The 19,144-nt window shown below is 37.4% G+C and overlaps 1 protein-coding gene across 4 annotated transcripts in view; it reads right to left on the bottom strand.

Moving 5' to 3' along the window:
* LOC129945686 (probable E3 ubiquitin-protein ligase HERC2) overlaps positions 1-9,823 on the bottom strand; it is a 44,843-nt gene extending 35,020 nt beyond the window's left edge. For 3 of the 4 annotated variants that reach the window (XR_008781508.1, XR_008781509.1, XM_056055542.1), the window contains exons 1-4: positions 7,986-9,823; positions 3,618-6,350; positions 3,393-3,562; positions 3,184-3,337 (exon numbers count right to left, since the gene is read on the bottom strand). Coding sequence is in view for 2 of the 4 variants with exons in the window: in XM_056055542.1 (XP_055911517.1) it covers positions 3,184-3,337; positions 3,393-3,562; positions 3,618-6,350; positions 7,986-8,915 (3,987 nt within the window). In the remaining 2 variants the exon portion in view is untranslated. The remainder of the gene's footprint in view (positions 1-3,183; positions 3,338-3,392; positions 3,563-3,617; positions 6,351-7,985) is intronic. The other variant, XM_056055541.1, reaches the window with a different exon arrangement.
* Between the last annotated feature and the right edge of the window lie 9,321 nt (positions 9,824-19,144).

Below are 19,144 nucleotides of genomic sequence, written 5' to 3'. Positions count from 1 at the left end.
GTGAATATAGCACAAGCTCTTATTAGAGGAGCAACACAACACAATATATCCATATATTCACACTGGACAAAAAACAACGACAACCTTATTCAAATAAAAATCAATGCCTTAATAAGAAAAGCTTGTGGAGCCTTGCCATCAACACCAATAGATGCACTATTGGCAGAAACCAACACGCCTTTCTTTTTTAACATGAAAAAAGTTGCACAGTCAAGAATTGTCATTAAAAGCATAACAGACCACAAACATCCTCTGCACGATATTTGCAAAACAGGCTGGGAAACCTCGAACAAATCAAAAATTAAAAGCTCTCTCTTCAACTCCATCCGACACCTTAAATCCATCAATATCCCCCTTCCAAAAACCCCCTATTACGACACAGATGTCACTCCTTGGTTATTTCCAAGAAGCACTATCAACACATCGTTAGCCCAATCACAAAAAGAACAAACCTCACCCGAAATCTATCGACAAAAATTTACTGAAATAATATCGATAGGAAACTTCGACTGCATACTCTACACAGACGCTTCTAGAAAGGATGATAATACTGGTTATAGTGTATATAGACATGACAACAATTGCAAAAAAATACTATTGCAAAAACTCACGACTCCAAACCAAAGCGCCTTTGTTGGAGAAATGATGGCATTGGTAGAAGCGTTTGAGTTTGCTAACAAAACTCACGAAAAAACAGCTATATGCAGTGACTCCCTAAGTGCTATTCGAAGTGTGGCCAACAATAACAACAACAAACCGATCATTCATTTACTACGTTCCATCATCCGGTCCAACTATCCTAGAATACACCTTATATGGTCCCCTGGCCACGTCGGAATCTTGGGAAATGAAAAAGCAGACGCCGCAGCTCGTGAAGCTATCAAAATGCCTTTGGAATTCAGCATACCACCTTTCCCATCATCTATGCTCAATTTAGTCCTAAAGGATATTAATCAAGCAAATGAAACCCAATGGAATAACTCTACTTCGTTTTTGAGAAAGCACAAGACTACATTAGGGCGAGTCACTTATCATGAATCGTTCAACCGAATACAATCCGTACAACTTTCTCGAATGAGGCTCGGACATGCATTGTTCAACAAAATGTATCTATTCAAAAAAGAAAATCCTCCTACTTGCACATTTTGCCAGGAAACTCTTAACATCCAACATGTACTGCAATCCTGCCCTTTAACTAGAAGTCACTTCAATCACAACATTCCACCTTTACAAACTCTATTCGATACAACCAAACCTCCAGACGCATCACATCTTTTCCCACTTTTAAACAAACACAAAATAAACCAAATATAAAATTAAAACAATTCCTAATACTAATTAATACTAATTCCTAAATTACATCAACCATAACCCTATAACATAATAATACTCTATTATACAAGTTCCTATTATTGTAATTACTTTAAATCAGCCACTTATGGGCTTAGATCCCCGGCTTTATGTGTTCCGGACGATGTAAATTTATTTGCATTGTACCTGTGATAATAAATAAATAAATAAATAAATTAGGAATTAGGACTGTCTTACAGCACATTATGGCGTAGTTTGCATTTGGATCTACACCTACATCCATATAAAGTCCAGCTCTCATAACAACTGAAGCCAGCTATTTTAGTAGATACGTCGAATGGGTGCTGAACTACAGGCAGTGGATGGCCATTTTTTGAACAAAATTTTCTTCAGCGACGAAGCACATTTCTCACTCCGTGAGGATGTTATAAAAAAAATTGTCGTATTTGGGGTCCTGAGAAGCGTTAAGTAATTGAAGGGAGACATGACATGCACAGAAAGTCACTGGTGCGGAGGTGTGATTGGAATTTACTTCTTCGAAAACGAATGTAACCGTCAATTAGGAGCATTACTGTCATATGATAGCCGACTTTTTGTGCCCCATTTTACACAACACCATCGAATATGGCTTTATTGTAGATATTTCCTAGGCGCGTAATTTCCGTCGTGGCGATATCAACTGGCCATTAAGATCATGCGATTAGACACCGATGGACTTTTTTTGTGGGGCTACGCCAAAGACCGTGTCTATGCAGATAAAACTTTAACTCTTAACCTCAAAAGAATCGATGCTTGCAACAAATCGCGTGGTGGTCATTTAAATGATGTTATGTTTGACACATAATTTCAACGTTCAAACTTTATAATAAAAAAGAAATTATGAACAAAAATATTGTATGTTTTAATTACGTTTACTTTTGAAACCGCAAAATGGATAACCCTGTAACATCATGGGTATGTTCGCATTATTGGAAGAATGAGAAGAAAAATCTGTTGCTAAAATAGGAGTTTGAGTAACAAGATCGTCTGCAGAAGTTGATTGATTGTCAAAAGTATTTTGAATGCAGATTTTGTTAATAATTAATTCAATTGATGACACATAATTGTCTTCAATTCAATTGGTCAATTTAAGAGGTAGACTCAATAAAGAAATCTTTCTTTAAGAAGAGCAGTTGTTTTTCAGGTCTGCGCGACAGACGCGGCCACGATTAAACTTAAAGAAGTTTGAAAAGGAGGGCAAATACAAGTAAAGTGAAATTTAACTTTTAGAGATAGTAGTTAGGTTATATTATTATTATTTTCAAATTGTAAAAAAATGTTTTTTTTTTAATGAAATAAAGGAAATATAATAATAAAAAAAACAACTAAACTATTATGAACCGTGAAACGACAGGGGCTAAATAAACTCATGTAAAAAACACATGCTCAGAGTAGGTTTTCGAGTTAATCAAACCTACCGAAGCCCATAATTTGCTCACTGCAAACGTAGTCATAAAAACACCGATGGTGTAGAAATCATTGGAAGTCCAAATAATCATCAGAAAGCATCAAAAATCCTTTCAATGATTGAAAAGGAAAGTTTCGTGCTTTAGCTATAATCTTCAAGAAACTGAAGTCTACTTGAGGCAAAGCATAATTCGTTTAACAAAAGTGGTATTCAAATGATAAATGTTGTACATTGTCACGTTTGGAAAAATCAGAAAAAACGAGTTTTTTATAAGAACCGAGATTGTCAATGCATATATTATGCAATTTAGAATATAATAGAGAAAATTGGGGAAATTTTATGATATGTGCACATACATAGATATGTATATTGGTATTTAAACACAATTAATTTTAATAATATGAATTATATAAATTTATATCAACCTTTTCATCCGAAATGTTAGGCGCGTACTTTCCTACTTTGTAATTGTTCATAATGTACTCTAGTGCATGTCTGAAGGTCGGTGCATTAAACTCAGATGTGAGATCTTTTCCAATTCCAGCTTCGAGAAGTTCATTAACAGCAGGAATATCACTTCTACAATATACAAAATATATAGTTTACTTTAAAGATATTAGTTTTTTGAACTTACTGGTATTCATTAACATCGCACACAAAACCATGTATTATTATCCATTTTCCTCCATCTGTAATCTGATTTTCAAAGTCATTTTTTCTAATAAGCAATGGCTCTTCTTGGATGGGAGATGTTTTTTGTGTTCCACGGCAAATAATGCCTGGCCAACCCATATCATCAGAATCCTATTGTAATAAATAACATAATTAAAATTCACTTAGCAACAGCAGAAAACTTTACCTGAATGTCACTATCACAAATGACTCTATTTAAGTTATCTAAAGCATGTAAAAGTGGTATGAATGTTTTTGTCCATTCAAAGCCCTGCAAAATATTGGGTTTGTCACGATTCAATATAACCAATCCTATGAGCATTTCGTACAATAATGTGTCCGAAATATCTGACTTTAGTATGTCAACTACACCATCCTTGCCCTGCAACGCAATCTCATGGGCTTTTTGAAGCGACATTACACATAATGATACAGCACCTTGAACGTATTTAACCAAAAGAGCTTCTGCACCTAATGAGTCGTCTGCCTTAGATTGATGAATGTTTGAGAAAAGAAGTCGTTGAAATTTATGCAAAAGATCCAGACTAGGACTTGTGTGTTCTGGTAATGTCATCCCACTGTCGTCATCAGTCTTGATCATTCCAGCACTTATTAAAAGCTGTGATAAACGTGCTTGCGTCAGGGCGGAATTATTTCGAAGTAGTTGTTTTATTAAGTGAAGAAGGGGTAAATTATGGCCACTTTCTGGGCATTCAGAAGTTTCCGATCGAATGGCTTGATTAAGCGCTATTTCTAGTCCTCCTTCTGCCATTAGTGAGCCTACGAGAAGATCAGTCATAAAACGATGACCAGATGATGAAATACCCGGATCAGATGGCAATAATGATGTCAAAGTTTGAGCTCTCTCTGAAGCAGTTGGAAGAAGTACACTCCAACCAATTTGCAGAGCCCATTGAGCAGCCTCTTGCATAGTTTTAAGGATACATGAACCACCTGCTAAACCAAGTATGCGTCCTTTTAAATTTATCAGCAACCTAGAACCTTCATGTAAGCCAACTGTTTTAGGAGATATCCCGTTTGTGATTAGAGCATGAAGTTGCAGCCGTAATAAGTTTAAGCAAGCAACCGCAATACATTCTGACTCTTGATTGGGTGTCTGCCGAACTTCTTGGCCACACACCATGCCCAGCAGTTGGTCCAATAATCTAAAAGTATGTTCAGATAGATCTATAACAAAGGGAATTTTTGTTGATATTCCTTGTATTAAGGTCTGACTCCATATTATGCTCTGTGTTGCTCCACATGATATTCCAGATACGCGCACAGAAGGGTGAGTGGCTAAAATTGGCGACGATAAAATTGGATCTTTTGATATGCCTTGCGGACAGACTTGTTGATAGTCATTACGGCCCCAACCAAAAACTTCGCCTGTGCTGCTAAGAGCTAAGCAATGAGCAGCACCAACTGCTACACTAACAATGATCTTTCCTTCAAGTGCATTTATAAGCCGAGGTGTATTAACAATTTCCACTACTCCTTGAATGCTTTTGTCCATACAACCAATGCCCAGTCGTCCACCAAGTCCTTTCCCCCATGTGTATATCTTTCCATCACAGGTCAGAGCTAAACTAAATTGAGATCCCGTATAAACTCTTTGAACTCTTGGCAAAGTATCAATATGAATAGGTAGTTGGGACCCATTGCACGAACCATTTCCTAATTTTCCATAATCTCCATCGCCCCAAGAAAACAATAGTCCTTCCGCCGTGACGCAAAGTGTGTGGGAATCGCCGCTTCCAAGTGCCACATCGACGATGTCATATTCAAGCAGCGATTTGACAAGAGTTGGGGTGAACTTATCATCAGAGTTTCCATGTCCCAGGCGACCATATGTGCCTCTGCCCCAAGTGTAAAGATTACCATTTATAGTAATAGCTGCGCTGTACGTACATCCACAGTGAATACTTCGAACATTGTTTTCCAAAGTGCTAATTTTTTGAGGATCCTCAAGTGGGAGTGCATCTCCATGTCCTAACCGGCCCCCTTCTCCACTTCCCCAAGAATATGCGTATCCATTTGAGTCTAAAGCCAAATAATGCCTACCCTCACAATGCGCTGAAATACTCTGCACGCTTGTTTCCGACAACTCATTTACCAACACTGGGTCTAATTCAGGTTTGGAAATTTTCCAAGTATATACCTTGCCACATTGTGTGAGAAAAAGTACATTTTCCTCTGAAAAAACAACCTGCCTCACCTTAAAGTTAAAGTTCACTATGGGAGCAGAGTAAAATGGATAGTTGCTTTGCACTCCAGGCATTGGTATGCCCACAGAGGGTTCGGCTGTGAATCCATAGTGGTCATTGCAAAGTTGAAGCCAACCCAATGCGAATACTTGTTGCTGATCATGAGATGTATGTGTTGACAGTGTAGGCGACTGACATTCTACAGTTGCATTTGTTTTAATTTTAGAAACTGCTGGCATCGCCGTACCAGTTGGCATATGTGGTTTTGCTAAACGGTCTAGGTGCGAGACTAATACGACGGCTGATTGTTTAAGATCTACGTTTGCATTTTCTTGATCAGGTAGGGTGAGAAATCGTAAGAATGATTCCGTTGCACTTGCTGGTAAAATATCTGTAGATGATGATGGGATACCATAGTTTCCGATGCTTTCATAACGTCTGAGTATAGGTACAAGTGGCGCTCCAGTATTCTGTGGAGTATCGCGGTTATCGTCGGTTTCCTTCTCTTTTTCATAAAGCATTAAAAGAAGAACTATGGCTTCTAACGACGCACTTAAAGTACCTTTTTGAGCACCTAATTCTAGGAGTAAACACAAGGCAATGTGCCGATCTTCCATTGGGGCGATGCAACGTCCACCCATTATGTCACCAAGTGCAACTTGTCGCAGAAATTTGATAGAACGTTCCAATACTTCTATCCAAAGAGGAGAAACCTTAAAATAGATTTTTAAACAAGTACATATTGTTATGAAAGATAATTATTGTTTAAAATTCAAATAATTTGCAATTTACCATCGATATTGACTTAAACTATGAAATATATTGTAAATCAATCTACCTTGGTTTTTATGGAATAAATTTACAATTTTAAGTTTGGTTATTTTTGTTTTGTATAAAAAGTACATACAACTGTTCAGAAAACAAAATAGATGCATAAAAACACGTAAAATACATCATATAATAACGAACATGATTCCTTTATAATATAGAAAAGGTGACGCAAGGCCCTGACGTGCGTTAATCACAGTTTAGAGATATGGGCCCAAACACTCTTAAATAAAAACGTAGTACCTGAATATATTATTAACTGAAATTTTAATTTTATATTCAATATAATATATATTTAAATTATTTTTTAGCTTCATTAAGGTAGGTAAGCAGGTACATATAACATTTGATCGTATCCTTATCTATTATCAAAGGTTTTTTTATTATTTGTCATAGTGCACATATTTACTTTTAAACTTCGTGTCACATGGATAGGGGCAAGTTTGTTTTTTTTTATTTGACGATTTTTTTTTTTTTTTGGAAAAACCCAAATGTTTAATGGATGAGGTATGTACTAAGTTTGTATTGCAAAGAATAACTAAGTTGATAAATACAAGCTTTTTGGCGGTTTTTCAAAGAATGTCATAAAAAGTATCTTGTTTTTTTTTATATTGACAAGATCTAAATGTACCTATTAGCGTGTTTTAAATCATATTATTAATTTGATAGAATCAAAAAGTATGCGTAAATGTAAGGGTCTAAGCCAGGAGGAAATAGGACAAATTCGAGCTTACCGGGATCTCGGCAAACCCATGTTTTTATAGTCATCAAAATTAGAAGACGTTTAAATGTTGTATACAACTACCGAAAGGACATAGGGAGGCATGAATAAAACCCAAAGAAAGTCTCAAAAAAGTCACATCGTTTCAGGAAAGGCGGGCGATGGTGAGAGCTGCTTTGATATCAAGCTGGGGTAAATGTTAGCAAATCGAATGTTCCTCGGGTAACACAAAAGGCAGACCATGTACTACACCAAAAAATTAAAAAAAAACACAATTGAATGCTGCACGCATGAGCCAACGCCTTAGTTTTGCAACAAATCATATTAGTTGGAATCAGGATTGGCATACTTTCGTCTTTTCCGATTAATACAAATTTAATTTAGATAATCCAACATATTATTTGCAATACAAATTTAACACATACCTATGTGAAGTCGCTTGTTTACGCAAATAATGAAATAAATAACCAAACCCTTAGCTTAATAATAAAGTAACATTTTTTACGATAACATTAAATTTAAGATAACCACACGTCTAAAAAACATCCTTTACGTGCAATATAGTTTCCAATGAGTTAGTTGTTCTTTGAATATAGAGTATACCCTGTACTTATTTTATTGACAATAACTTGATTATTTAAGAATTTCAAAAAAATAAGTACTTTTGATTTAAGTTGTATTATAATAGTTAAAATCATTTTTTCTATGGCAAATTATATAGATTGAATTAAATTTAACCCAAAATAAAAATTAACACCAATTTAAAATCAATTACTCAACTATTTTATAAGGAGCATACCTGCGTTGCATCAAAAAGTGATGCTTCTGGTAGATCTTGTAATGATTCCAATGCTTCACTTAAAAGCTCACTGCACATTTCTGTATCTTCACCAGATCGCCATGCGCGACGCAAGAAGGCAAATGAAAAGTTCAAAGCCGCTCTGGTGCCGACACGAGCCAAACCCATAGTAGCACGTTCGTTATTATCTTTTGTTGAATTAGTGGTGATACCCATCGCAAGGTCGATTGATTTCAATTTTGCCGCCATAAATGACTTCTCCATTGTTGATTGATTTCCAGCTGGAGCATTTGTAGTTATGGTAACGGTAGTTGCAACACTTGCATCTTGACTAAAACGCTTACATGAATTCAGTCCTGATTGCTGCTTACACCGTGCCAAAGCAACGTAATACCGCTCATAGATGTATAATTGCTGTCGGAGGTGCACCGACGACAAACAGTTACCTGCAGCTTGTAGAGAAATTTCATGCAACTCGCCCAACAAAGTCTTTAAGCAATTTGCCTTCTGCTCTTCATTTGGTGTTTGGCCCCACAACCACGATTCAAACAATGAATCTGATGAAATCGTTGTGGGAACACTAGGATTTGTCGTTATTTTTTTAATGGCCAAATCCGAGTCTAACAAACGACACGATCCACAATTGCATCCCGATAATGGCCCACAATAGCAAGAACAACACAGACACATCAGTTTCTCAACCCCACAATAGTGTTTTCCATCATCCCCTAAATATGAAAGGTTCCCAGCTATATTGACAACGGGCGCAGCCTGGGAAGAAACTAATTCACAATCTTGAATTAAATTGTTCCACAACACCGCTGTGTCTTCTACATTACGTAGATTTGATATAAGATCAGCACGCAGCCACTTTGAATCTAAAAATGGCAGTGGCCGTAAGTAGAGTTCGGTTCTGCTGTTAGCTGCCATTGTTGTCTGCCTTGGACAATCGACGAAGAAAGAACTAACAACCAACCGTTCTGGAGTTTATCACTATGTTTGTGCGTAGTCTTCCAACTCCCAATTGTTATTTTTCTTCTTCTTTCTTTTGTCAGGCTATTTTTATTTCACTAACGTTCACAAGAGTTCCACATTTTTATTTAAGTATTAACTTTTAAAGCCTTATTTGGTTTGTTGATTAAAATTAAATGCATAAATTCCACCCCATCACCCCTTTTTCAATAAAAATAAATCCAGCAATAAAGTCAAAATTTATTTGGTTATTCTTTTTCAACTCAATAATGACGGGCAACAACGAACGAACGAACGAATAGTTGGTTGGTCGGACGATGGGTCGGGTTGGGTTGGTATTTTCTAATAATACAATTCAATTTTTTCTTCTTCGCTAGTAATAAGTTTTTCAATTGTGTTTTTCTATAAGTTTTTCACTCAATCAATTGTACATTTTAATAGTTAATAGTTTGTAATTGTGTTAATTTTATTTGTAAGATTTTTTATTAAAAAATGTATGCATTTAAAGCGAACAATAACAATTTCACGGATAAAGAGATAGAAAAACGAAATCCGATAAAATAACAAATGCAGAACTGTCAATATGGTGGCGATTCCATTCGAATGACATCTAGTGATGGTCGATTTTGCTGTCAAAATATTATTTCTTAGTTTTTCATGAATATCATTAAAAATATGCACAATTTGCTTGTTGGTCGTTGTGGAATTACATTTTTATAGATTTGCAATTGCAAAATTTATTGATTTCTTAAGAAAATTCGATTACATTGAAGAAAATACGTTGGTGACTTGAGTTACTACATTTCGTGTGGAAATGGGATTAATGACAGAAGACTGGAATGACTTTTGCTCAATCTACTACAGACTAATTTAGAAAATTCACTACAATTTTAAAACAGCTGGTTTTTGTTTATAAACACCGGATACCGGAATGCGTACTCTGTCATCTCACTGGAAGTTGGAATTATATACGTAAGTAGACATCCATAAATGGTACTAAACAAAGCTAAATTTGAGGTTATGTTTATGTGCCGGCATAATTACTCGAACCTACCTATTTGGTATGCCAGCCCAGCTGGTTATCGACTTTTCATTTTCATTATGGGATGAAGGTGGTTTGGTGACTGTTCGGATTACCTTAGGAAATAGAAAGTTCAAGTACTGTTTTATCATGGGCCAACAGGTTTGGTTGAGTAAGAACCTTGTATTGTGGGGTAGCTGCTCAACGAATCGGAGATAGATTTATATACGTACGTACCTACATATATGCGCACCCATTATGTAGTTGATTCATATGTTTGCATATAAGGTAGATAGAAGTTATATTGTGTTGTGATTTCTTTAAAAATACAAAATCCATATTGCGTTATTGTTTTTAATTATTTTATTTTAATGCATACATATATAAGATTAATATATGTGATCCCGAAATTGTACCTTTATTTATTTGTTTCTGTAACCTAATGCTTGAGTCAAAAGGTAATATAATGAAAATGATAATTACTGTGTGAACTTAGAGGAACTATATTATTATAATATATTTTCTCTATGGGTGTGCCTATGTTCTTTTCATAGTTTTAAGACCAAATATAAGAAAACGTTTTTTGTATTACTTATCTAAAATTGATTGTTCTGTAAAGCTTATTTCTTCCTAAATTAACCATAGGAATCAAGCAGAAGCCACGAAAAATTATGTGTCAGAGGTTCTTTCACTTACCACTTTTCTTAACCATGTTTATAAAGACATCCAATTAGTATTTTAAACTGCTTGGTAGATATGTACGCAGATGAAGTTCGAAAATGAAGTCAATGAAGATTTTAATAGAATTTTGAGCTGGACGAGAACTAATTTCGTATGTTTAAATCCAACTTAATCAAAGTGTTAAGTAATTTCAAGAACATCTGTTGATACCTCGTATTTTCTCAATTACACACAAAAAATATTATTTTTTTTTTAAATATTTTTAAAAGAAAATTTTAAAATTTCTATGTTTAAAATATCGATTTTCAAATAAAAGTTTTTTAAAATTCAGGTTTTTTTGAGAAATCAAATGTCATATAAATTTTTGGTCCGACATTTTTAAATTTTAAAAGATAAGAAATATTTTTAAACAATCTCTTTGAATATATACGAGTTCATGCGGCACAGTTTTGCATTTTATTAAGATTTTATAGTTCTGTGCATTGAAATTGAAATTTGCAATACTTGTTTCGATTAGAGTTCGTTTTTATTAACTTATTTTTAGACTTACTTGATTTGTTTTGTATTTGTATTTTACATGCTTTAAATAAGATACAGTAAATAAATAAATAAATTGGGTGGCGCAACAGTCCGTTGAGAACTAGGGCCTAGTGACTTACAACTCTCAACCATTCCTGTGTGCGAGTAATGTTGTCAGGAATAGAGGGGACCTACAGTTTATATGCCGAATCCGAACGGCTGATTTGAGAAAGCACTTTTTCATGACAAGAGTAACTCTCGGAGAATTTGTCAATTCCTCGGGCACGAGTACGATAACTTTGGCGCCGAGATATAATAACGGTTTTTGGTAGAGGGGCTTAATACAAGCATTTTTTACTATGGGAGGGGGGGGTCTATCTCCCCCCGTTTAGGCGGTAGGGGCAATTTAAAAAAACATGTACTTTAAATGGAAAAAAAATAATTAAAAAATAACGGTAATACTTACAATTAAGTATTATACCTTTTTTTAAAGCCAACACTTGTGTCTAGTAGCTTGTTTTTAAATCAAGTCAAAACTATGCATAGTTTGCGAAAAACACTGTTTTAAACTCAAAATTTGGTAAAAAAAAGTTAAAAATATGGTTTAGAGTGTAATATTTCAAAACTTTTAGATTATCTACAATTTTTTTTTTAGAATACATTGCCCTTATTTATTTTTGATCGAAAACTGAAAACTAGATGATTTTATGTCTTTTAGTTTTTGAGAAAATTGAAAATAACCACAACTACTATTTTAATTTAATTCTTTTTTTTTGCTTCAAAAATCTTATTTTGATAGTAACAATGGTAGGTGCAAGTTTGGTTGTATGCAACAGTGGGATCCGTAAGGAGGGGGCATGCTGCCCCCCTGCAACCCCCCTGCTTGGGCTCACTATAGGATTTGGGGTGGGTGCAAGTTGGAGTGCGTGCAAAGTGAGGAGGGAGCAAGGTTCGGTGAGTGCAAGATGAGGTGCATTCAAAGTTTCAAAGTATTTATATTTATAGTATATTTTTCAAAGTAGGTATATACGAAATTTCTAATGCAAACTGTAAGATGCCTAACCCCCCTGGTTGGGCTCACTATAGGATTTGGGGTGGGTGCGAGTTAGGGTGGGTGCAAGGTGGAGAGGGTGAAAGGTTCGGTGAGTGCATGCAAAATTTCATATGCATCTAAATAAACTGGATATAAAAAAAGTAATTTAATTGAAATATTTTGTTTTGGTAATTTTCAATTTTCTCAAAAACTAGAAGACATAGAAACATCTAGTTTTCAGTTTTCGTTAAAAAATAAATAAGGGCAATGTATTCTAAAAAAAAAATTGTAGATAATCTAAAAGTTTCGAAATATTACACTCTAAACCATATTTTTAACTTTTTTTTTGACCAAATTTTGAGTTTAAAACAGTGTTTTTCGCAAACTATGCATAGTTTTGACTTGATTTAAAAACAAGCTACTAGACACAAGTGTTGGCTTTAAAAAAAGGTATAATACTTAATTGTAAGTATTACCGTTATTTTTTAATTATTTTTTTTCCATTTAAAGTACATGTTTTCTTAAATTGCCCCTACCGCCTAAACGGGGGGAGATAGACCCCCCCCTCCCATAGTAAAAAATGCTTGTATTAAGCCCCTCTACCAAAAACCGTTATTATATCTCGGCGCCAAAGTTATCGTACTCGTGCCATTCCTCGCAAGAGGCAGTACCCGTAAAAAGATTTAAGATGGCATAGGCAGGGATCGAACCCAAGACCTCTGCCATGACAGTCCAACGCACTTTTTTTTTTTTTTTTCAAATTCATTTTTATTTATTCAATCTTAAACCTATCTTAAAGCTAGACAAAAATTCATAAAACTAGCCTAATTATCCATAACTTACAACTAACTTAATGGTCCCATACGGACACTCTAAGCTAAACTATAACACTAATTACTAATGCCTTTCGGCCTTAAGATCTATTTTACTTCAATTTAAATTTTATTTGTTTTGTTTTTATTAGAAAATTTTGAAAAAACTAATATCAATAACCTTTTTTTATTTATTTTTACTTACAAACTACTTAAAATAAGGTCCTTAAATAAAACTTAAAAACTAACTTAAACTACCTATTCTACCTATAAACTACTTAAAACTAGAACAACCACAGCAGCAAATCTAACTATCTAACATTTCTGTTTTTCATATTTCGTTGTCTTTTTTTTTTTTTTTATTTTTATTTATTTTTTTTTTTTAATGTTTTGTAATGTTTTTTTTTTTTTTGTTTTTTTTATTTTTTGTTTTTTTGTTTTTTTTTTTTTTTTTAATTTTTTTTTTTTCGTGCCACCATGCCTATTCTACTTAAAACTAAACCCTAAAACTATAAAACAAGTATGTAAGCCGGCCAAGGCTTAAAAACCCCATCCCGACTACCCACTATCAAGTGCAGATTGAAGCCACCAAAACTGGTTCTCCTGCTTCACCCTATCAGTTCGGTCCCGTTCGGACACAGCCCTACTGAACCGAAGGAGCTCTGCTCCGCCTTGTGCCATGACGTCCCGATTGTACAGGAGTCGCCTATCCACGGTTCTTCGTCTGACGTGGTAGATTAACGGGACTGCCAATCTATCCTGCATCTATCTAAAAAGAGGAATGCCTCTGGGGGAATGAAGCCGCTCAAGCGTGCACTCTCAAAATACTCGTCGTTCGGATAGAACGCCCCGAAAATTAAATTGTTGGTCGAAGACATAGCTCTTGCAATGTGACCTCGAACGAGTTTTATCACGAAATTGTCAATTCTGTTGATTCGAGCCCCGTTGTACAGGACCTCGTTGGAATAATAATGCACATAAGAAGATTCGGCTGTTCGATATAAGCCGGTACAGCGTCTCAAACACTGCCGCTCGAACACCCGAAACTTCTCCATCTGGGAAGGGGCAACGTTGAACCACACAGGACAACCATAAACGATCATTGGCCGTATGAGGGCCATGTAGCAAATTACCTTCACTCTGGGGTCAAGCCGACTGCTAAAAAACAGCCGTTTCGTCAGAGCGAAGGCTCCTCTGGCCCTGGTCAGAGCAGCATTTATATGTCTGTCGAAATATAAATACTGATCTAACCAGATACCGAGGTACTTCACTACACTTTTGCTCGCCAATGGCTGCCCGTGAAGATCAACGATGACCATCTTGCGCCAATTCTTACACGTATCCCTCGTGGCCCTAGCCAACGGAGTCCGGAACAGAATTGTCTCTGACTTCTGGACATTTATTTTCAGTTTCCAGTCGTCGCAATATCGCTGAATCTTGTCGAAATCACGCTGCAATAGAATTCTAATAACCTCAACCTTTCGGGCCGTTCTGTACGCAATTAGATCGTCGGCGTACGCAATTGCCTTTGTAAGACTACCTATCAGATCGCTGGTGTAAATGCTGAAGAGAATCGACGAATTCACCGCTCCCTGTTGAAGACCATTTTTAATTGTGAATGTTGTGGTAGAAGTTACATTGCCACTTTTGACAACAAACTTTCTACCGTTAAGCATATCATAAAGTATATACAACAATGGCTTGCTAATGCCAAGCCTGCTCAATTTTAGGTAAAGACCCTCTAACCATACGGTGTCAAAGGCCTTTTCCAAATCAACCAGGACAGCACCTGTGCATTGTTGTTTTGATTTATTCCATTGGATATCAGAAACGAGTTTAGACGCAGCATGAATTGTGTCATGACCCGCCTTGAACCCGAACTGATTATCCGGAATTATTTTGTTGTCCGCAGCCCACTTAGTCAGAGCCCTATTAACGATTTTTTCGAAAACTTTGCTGATGCTCGGAAGAAGACTTATCGACCGAAGATTTGACGGGTTGGAGTTGTCCTTTCCCTTTTTCGGGAGAGGATGAACCACAGCGGTCTTCCAATGCATTGGATAATATGCATTATTCAGTGCATTGTTGAAGAGTGTGGTGTAAATGTCAATTGCTTCCATCGGTAAATGTCTTAGTACAACGTTCGATATACCATCGACACCTGCTGACTTTTTGTTTTTTATTGAATTGAAGATGAGCTGAAGCTCAACCTTCGTCACTAACAAGGGACTTGGTCCTGTTTGCTCGGCGATTATGGCATTTGCCAAGGAATCGTCATTGAACCGCATGAAACCGCGGTTCTCAGATCGCCATTGTGTCATATCATTTCGAAGGTAAAAGTGATTAAGTAGGGCTCTGTTTTCCAGGTCGTGGTTGGGGCGAATGCTAACATTCACCTTGTACACTTGCTGGAAAGCAGCTCCCACCGCCTCCACTTTTTCCTTCGGATCTTCAATTATATAAAAGTCATCGTCAAAGATGGCTTCTTCTGGATCTATTTGCGCTGTCATGAGTACGTCTCTGTTTTCTTCGGTTCGTTGGAGTCTCAGACTCGGAAGGTCATTGTCGTTCTTTTTTCTGAATATCTTGTTGATTTTAGGGAACATACTAGGGTCGCTCGAATTAACTGACCGGATCTTGCGGTCCCAGTACTTGTTAATTGATAGCCTGTAGTTCTCCTTAATCAACAGATTGACATTTTTTATTGACGACTTCAGTGTCCTAACCTCCAAGTCGTGTGGGTCTGTAAGTCGTCTGTTCGGAATCTGCATTACAGCCGCCAGTCCGCAGTGATCACTGTCGTACTCGACTGTCTGTAAGCAGTTTCGCGGGTGATTACCCACTTTGTCTGTAACTGTCAGTCTGGTGTCGTACAGCAAAAGGTCCAGAAAGGAGCCGGTTCTTGGATACGATGGCCTTTCAGTAGCCAGCAGGTCGACGCCATATTCAACGCTGTAAAGATTCATCAAATTAAAAAGATGATTACCTCTGGGATTACTATGTTGATTTCCCCAATCTTCATGTTTTGCGTTCAAATCACCGGCCAAGATGAAATAGTTTTCTTCCAAGCTCAGTTTCAGTTCCTTAAAAAGAATCTCGAGTTCTGAAGCAAAGTAAGTAACCTGCGGAGCTCCAGCCGCATAAGCCGCAATCATATACATCCGCTTCCCTTGAGTGAGAGAGATGCATACAACGCAAACTTCTAACGTCTTGAGCTTTCGCAATTCATTGTTATATACGACTTTATAATGAATGCCTTTTCGTATAAAAAGAGCGACACCGCCCCCTTGAGTGGAGTCGGGCCGGTCTCTTCTTACGATATTGTAATTTTTATTAGTCAATTTGTGTTTGTGGTTTAGCTTAGTTTCGCTAGCCATAAACACATCGGGACTGTAGTCTGTCAACAATTGGAACATATTGGCTCTTCGTTCAATCCTAATCAGTGAATTTACATTCACAGCTAGGACTTTTAGGCGCGTCTCCGGCAGCGCGCCCATTATTGTCTAAATTGCGCCAGGCCAGGCAACAAAGAGTAGAGATGATCTACCCTTTTGCCTTGCTCCTTTATCTGACTTTGCAGTCCTGTTAGTTGACCTTGAATGCTCAACAACAAGGCTACAATGTCAGGCTGCACCTCTGGTGCCTTAGGCACAGAGACCTTTGGGGCAACCGTTGGTGGAGCCTGTCTCGTGTTCCCATTCCCTGACACCATTTGGGCGTAGGAAAATTTGGGATCTACGAATTTTTGTGTTGGAGCCTGTCGAACTGTTCGACTTCTTTCGGCTTTTTGACTGGCCTGTTTCTGTTTGATTTGTTGGACCTTAGGGCAACCCCTATAGCTAGCCGGGTGCCCTTGGTTTCCACAAAGGACACACTTGAGCAGGGTCAAATCCTCAACCCGCTCATTCCCCAGCTTGCATTCTCCTTCTTTGTGGGTTTCTCCGCACCTCACACAACGCAACTGCATATTGCAATTGGCATTGGCATGGCCAAACCTCTGGCACTTCGTACATTGTAGAATGTCGTCGTGCCTTTTTAATGTCTCCCAGCGTACAGCTTGATTGTCGAGAGTTGTGATTCTCTCGACACTATTAAAACTGCTTTGGGGCGATAATGTTACGAGGAACATTGGCAGCCTATAACCCCCTCGTCTTGACTTCACCGTAGTGAAAGGCTTGACCCCGATAAAATCGAGATCGTCACTGGCTTTTTGGCGGAGCTCAGCTAAGAGCTCCTCCGGTTCCGTGCAGGAACTTATGCCCTTCAGAAGGACCGTCTTAAACTTTTCACTTTTTGGCGTGTAGCTGAAGAACTCAGCTGTGGCCTCTTTTAATAATTCTTTCACTAGCTTGTATTCGGCCAGTGAGAAGCACTGGACCGAATAATTCTTTTCTTTTTCGTTAAGAATTTTAATTAGAAATTTGCCCTTAGTGGCCGACTTACATACCTGTTTTATGTCCTGTATGTCAACCTTATGGGTCCTAATAGGTGGTATTTTTTCTTTTCCAGCCTGTGGTTGTTTCTGGTGTTGCTGCTGCTGCTGTTTCTGCTGCTGCTGTTTCTGCTGCTGTTGCTGTTGCTGCTGCTGCAGGATTGGTTGTTGCTGCGGCTGTTTTGGCTCTTCTTGTAGCCGTTGTTTGGCTTTTGTTGAGGTTGTTGGGCCCTCAACACTTGGGCCTGCTGTTGCTGGCGGTGTCTTTTTAAAATGCTCCGCTCCTGAGATTTTGGAAGCGGGCTTGTTTTGTGGTTGTTGTTGCTGTGGTTGTTTTTGCTGTGGTTGTTGTTGCTTTTTTTTGTTTTCCTGTTGTTTTTGTTGCTGTTGCCTTTGAGCCGCCTCTTCTTGACGGCGCGCCTCTTGCTTCAACTTTAACTGTCTAAGGAGGGGCTCCATTTCCTCCTTAAGCTTTTTGAGGTTTTGCTCAAACTGGCTGATGGCAGCCTGTTTGGCTTGCAGGGCCTCCACCAGTTCTGTTTCTTCTTGGAGGTCCCCCTCTCCCTCCAACACCTTCTTTGTTGACGGCACTGGCTCTGGCTCCGATAGGATTGAATACCTATTATTCGGAGACCTGTAGTGGCCCTCTCCACCTTCGGAAATGTATTCCGCTTTCTCAGACTCAGCATAGTCTGAGAAGTCACTTTCAGTGGTAAAGCCCCCTTTACCACTCCCTTCCATTTTTTTTTTATTCGCCTGCCGCTTCGCCGAGTTGGTTCTTTTGACCTTGTTTGGGCTTTGTTTTTTTAATTTCCTTTTTTGCATTCTGGAAGTTGACTGGTCAGAAGCCTGACCTGATGTTGTTGCGGTTGTTTTTGGTACCGCTGCTGGCACCATCACAACATCGCCTGATATGTTGGCAGAGGTATCTTTCGATACCCCTGCTCTTTTTTCTTTCTCCATTTCTTTTTGCTCCCAACTGATAAAATCTACAATTTCTCTATTATGAAAAAAAGCAATTAGATTTTTCGTCGACTCAGACTGGGACTCGAACCCACGACCCTTGGATTTGTTTCCGGACGCCACCTCCACTGGGCTACCGATTTGTTGTTTTAAACAGTGGCAAACTGTCTACTTAACTGCCAAACACTACAAATGCACTTTCTTTTTAAATGAAATTAAAAATTAACTAACACTTGTTTTCACTTTGAAAGTCAAAGAACGACTGAGTCCAACGCACTAACCATCATGCCACGGGTACTACCAAATAAGATAAAATACAGTGGTGCGTACAAAAATTTAAAATAACACAGACGGTTCAAATTTACAGAATAAATAAAAAAAACAATAACAGAAATATAACAAAAACAGTTTCTTTTGCTCCACACGCGAATTTTAAGAGTTTTGTGCTGTGCAAATTATCTAAAAATAAAGGAAAATCTATGGAGTTTTCAGGATTTTTTATCCAAATCCATTAATATTAACACTTTGACACCTTTTGGCATGGAGTCTACTAACTATTGACACCTGTGAATAAGAATAGACTCCCAAGTTTCTTTTATTGATTGCCATAATTCATTTTATGAGCTATGTTTTTTCTGGCCCAGACCCCTCTTCACATTGCTTCATAGATTTTCTAGGTATTGGGTTTAGATCTAGAGATTGGGTTGGCCACTCTATAACATTGAT

The sequence above is a fragment of the Eupeodes corollae genome, chromosome 2, assembly GCF_945859685.1.
Source record: "Eupeodes corollae chromosome 2, idEupCoro1.1, whole genome shotgun sequence".
NCBI classification, from domain to species: Eukaryota; Metazoa; Arthropoda; class Insecta; order Diptera; family Syrphidae; genus Eupeodes; species Eupeodes corollae.
This window is presented reverse-complemented; position numbering and strand designations above follow the sequence as displayed.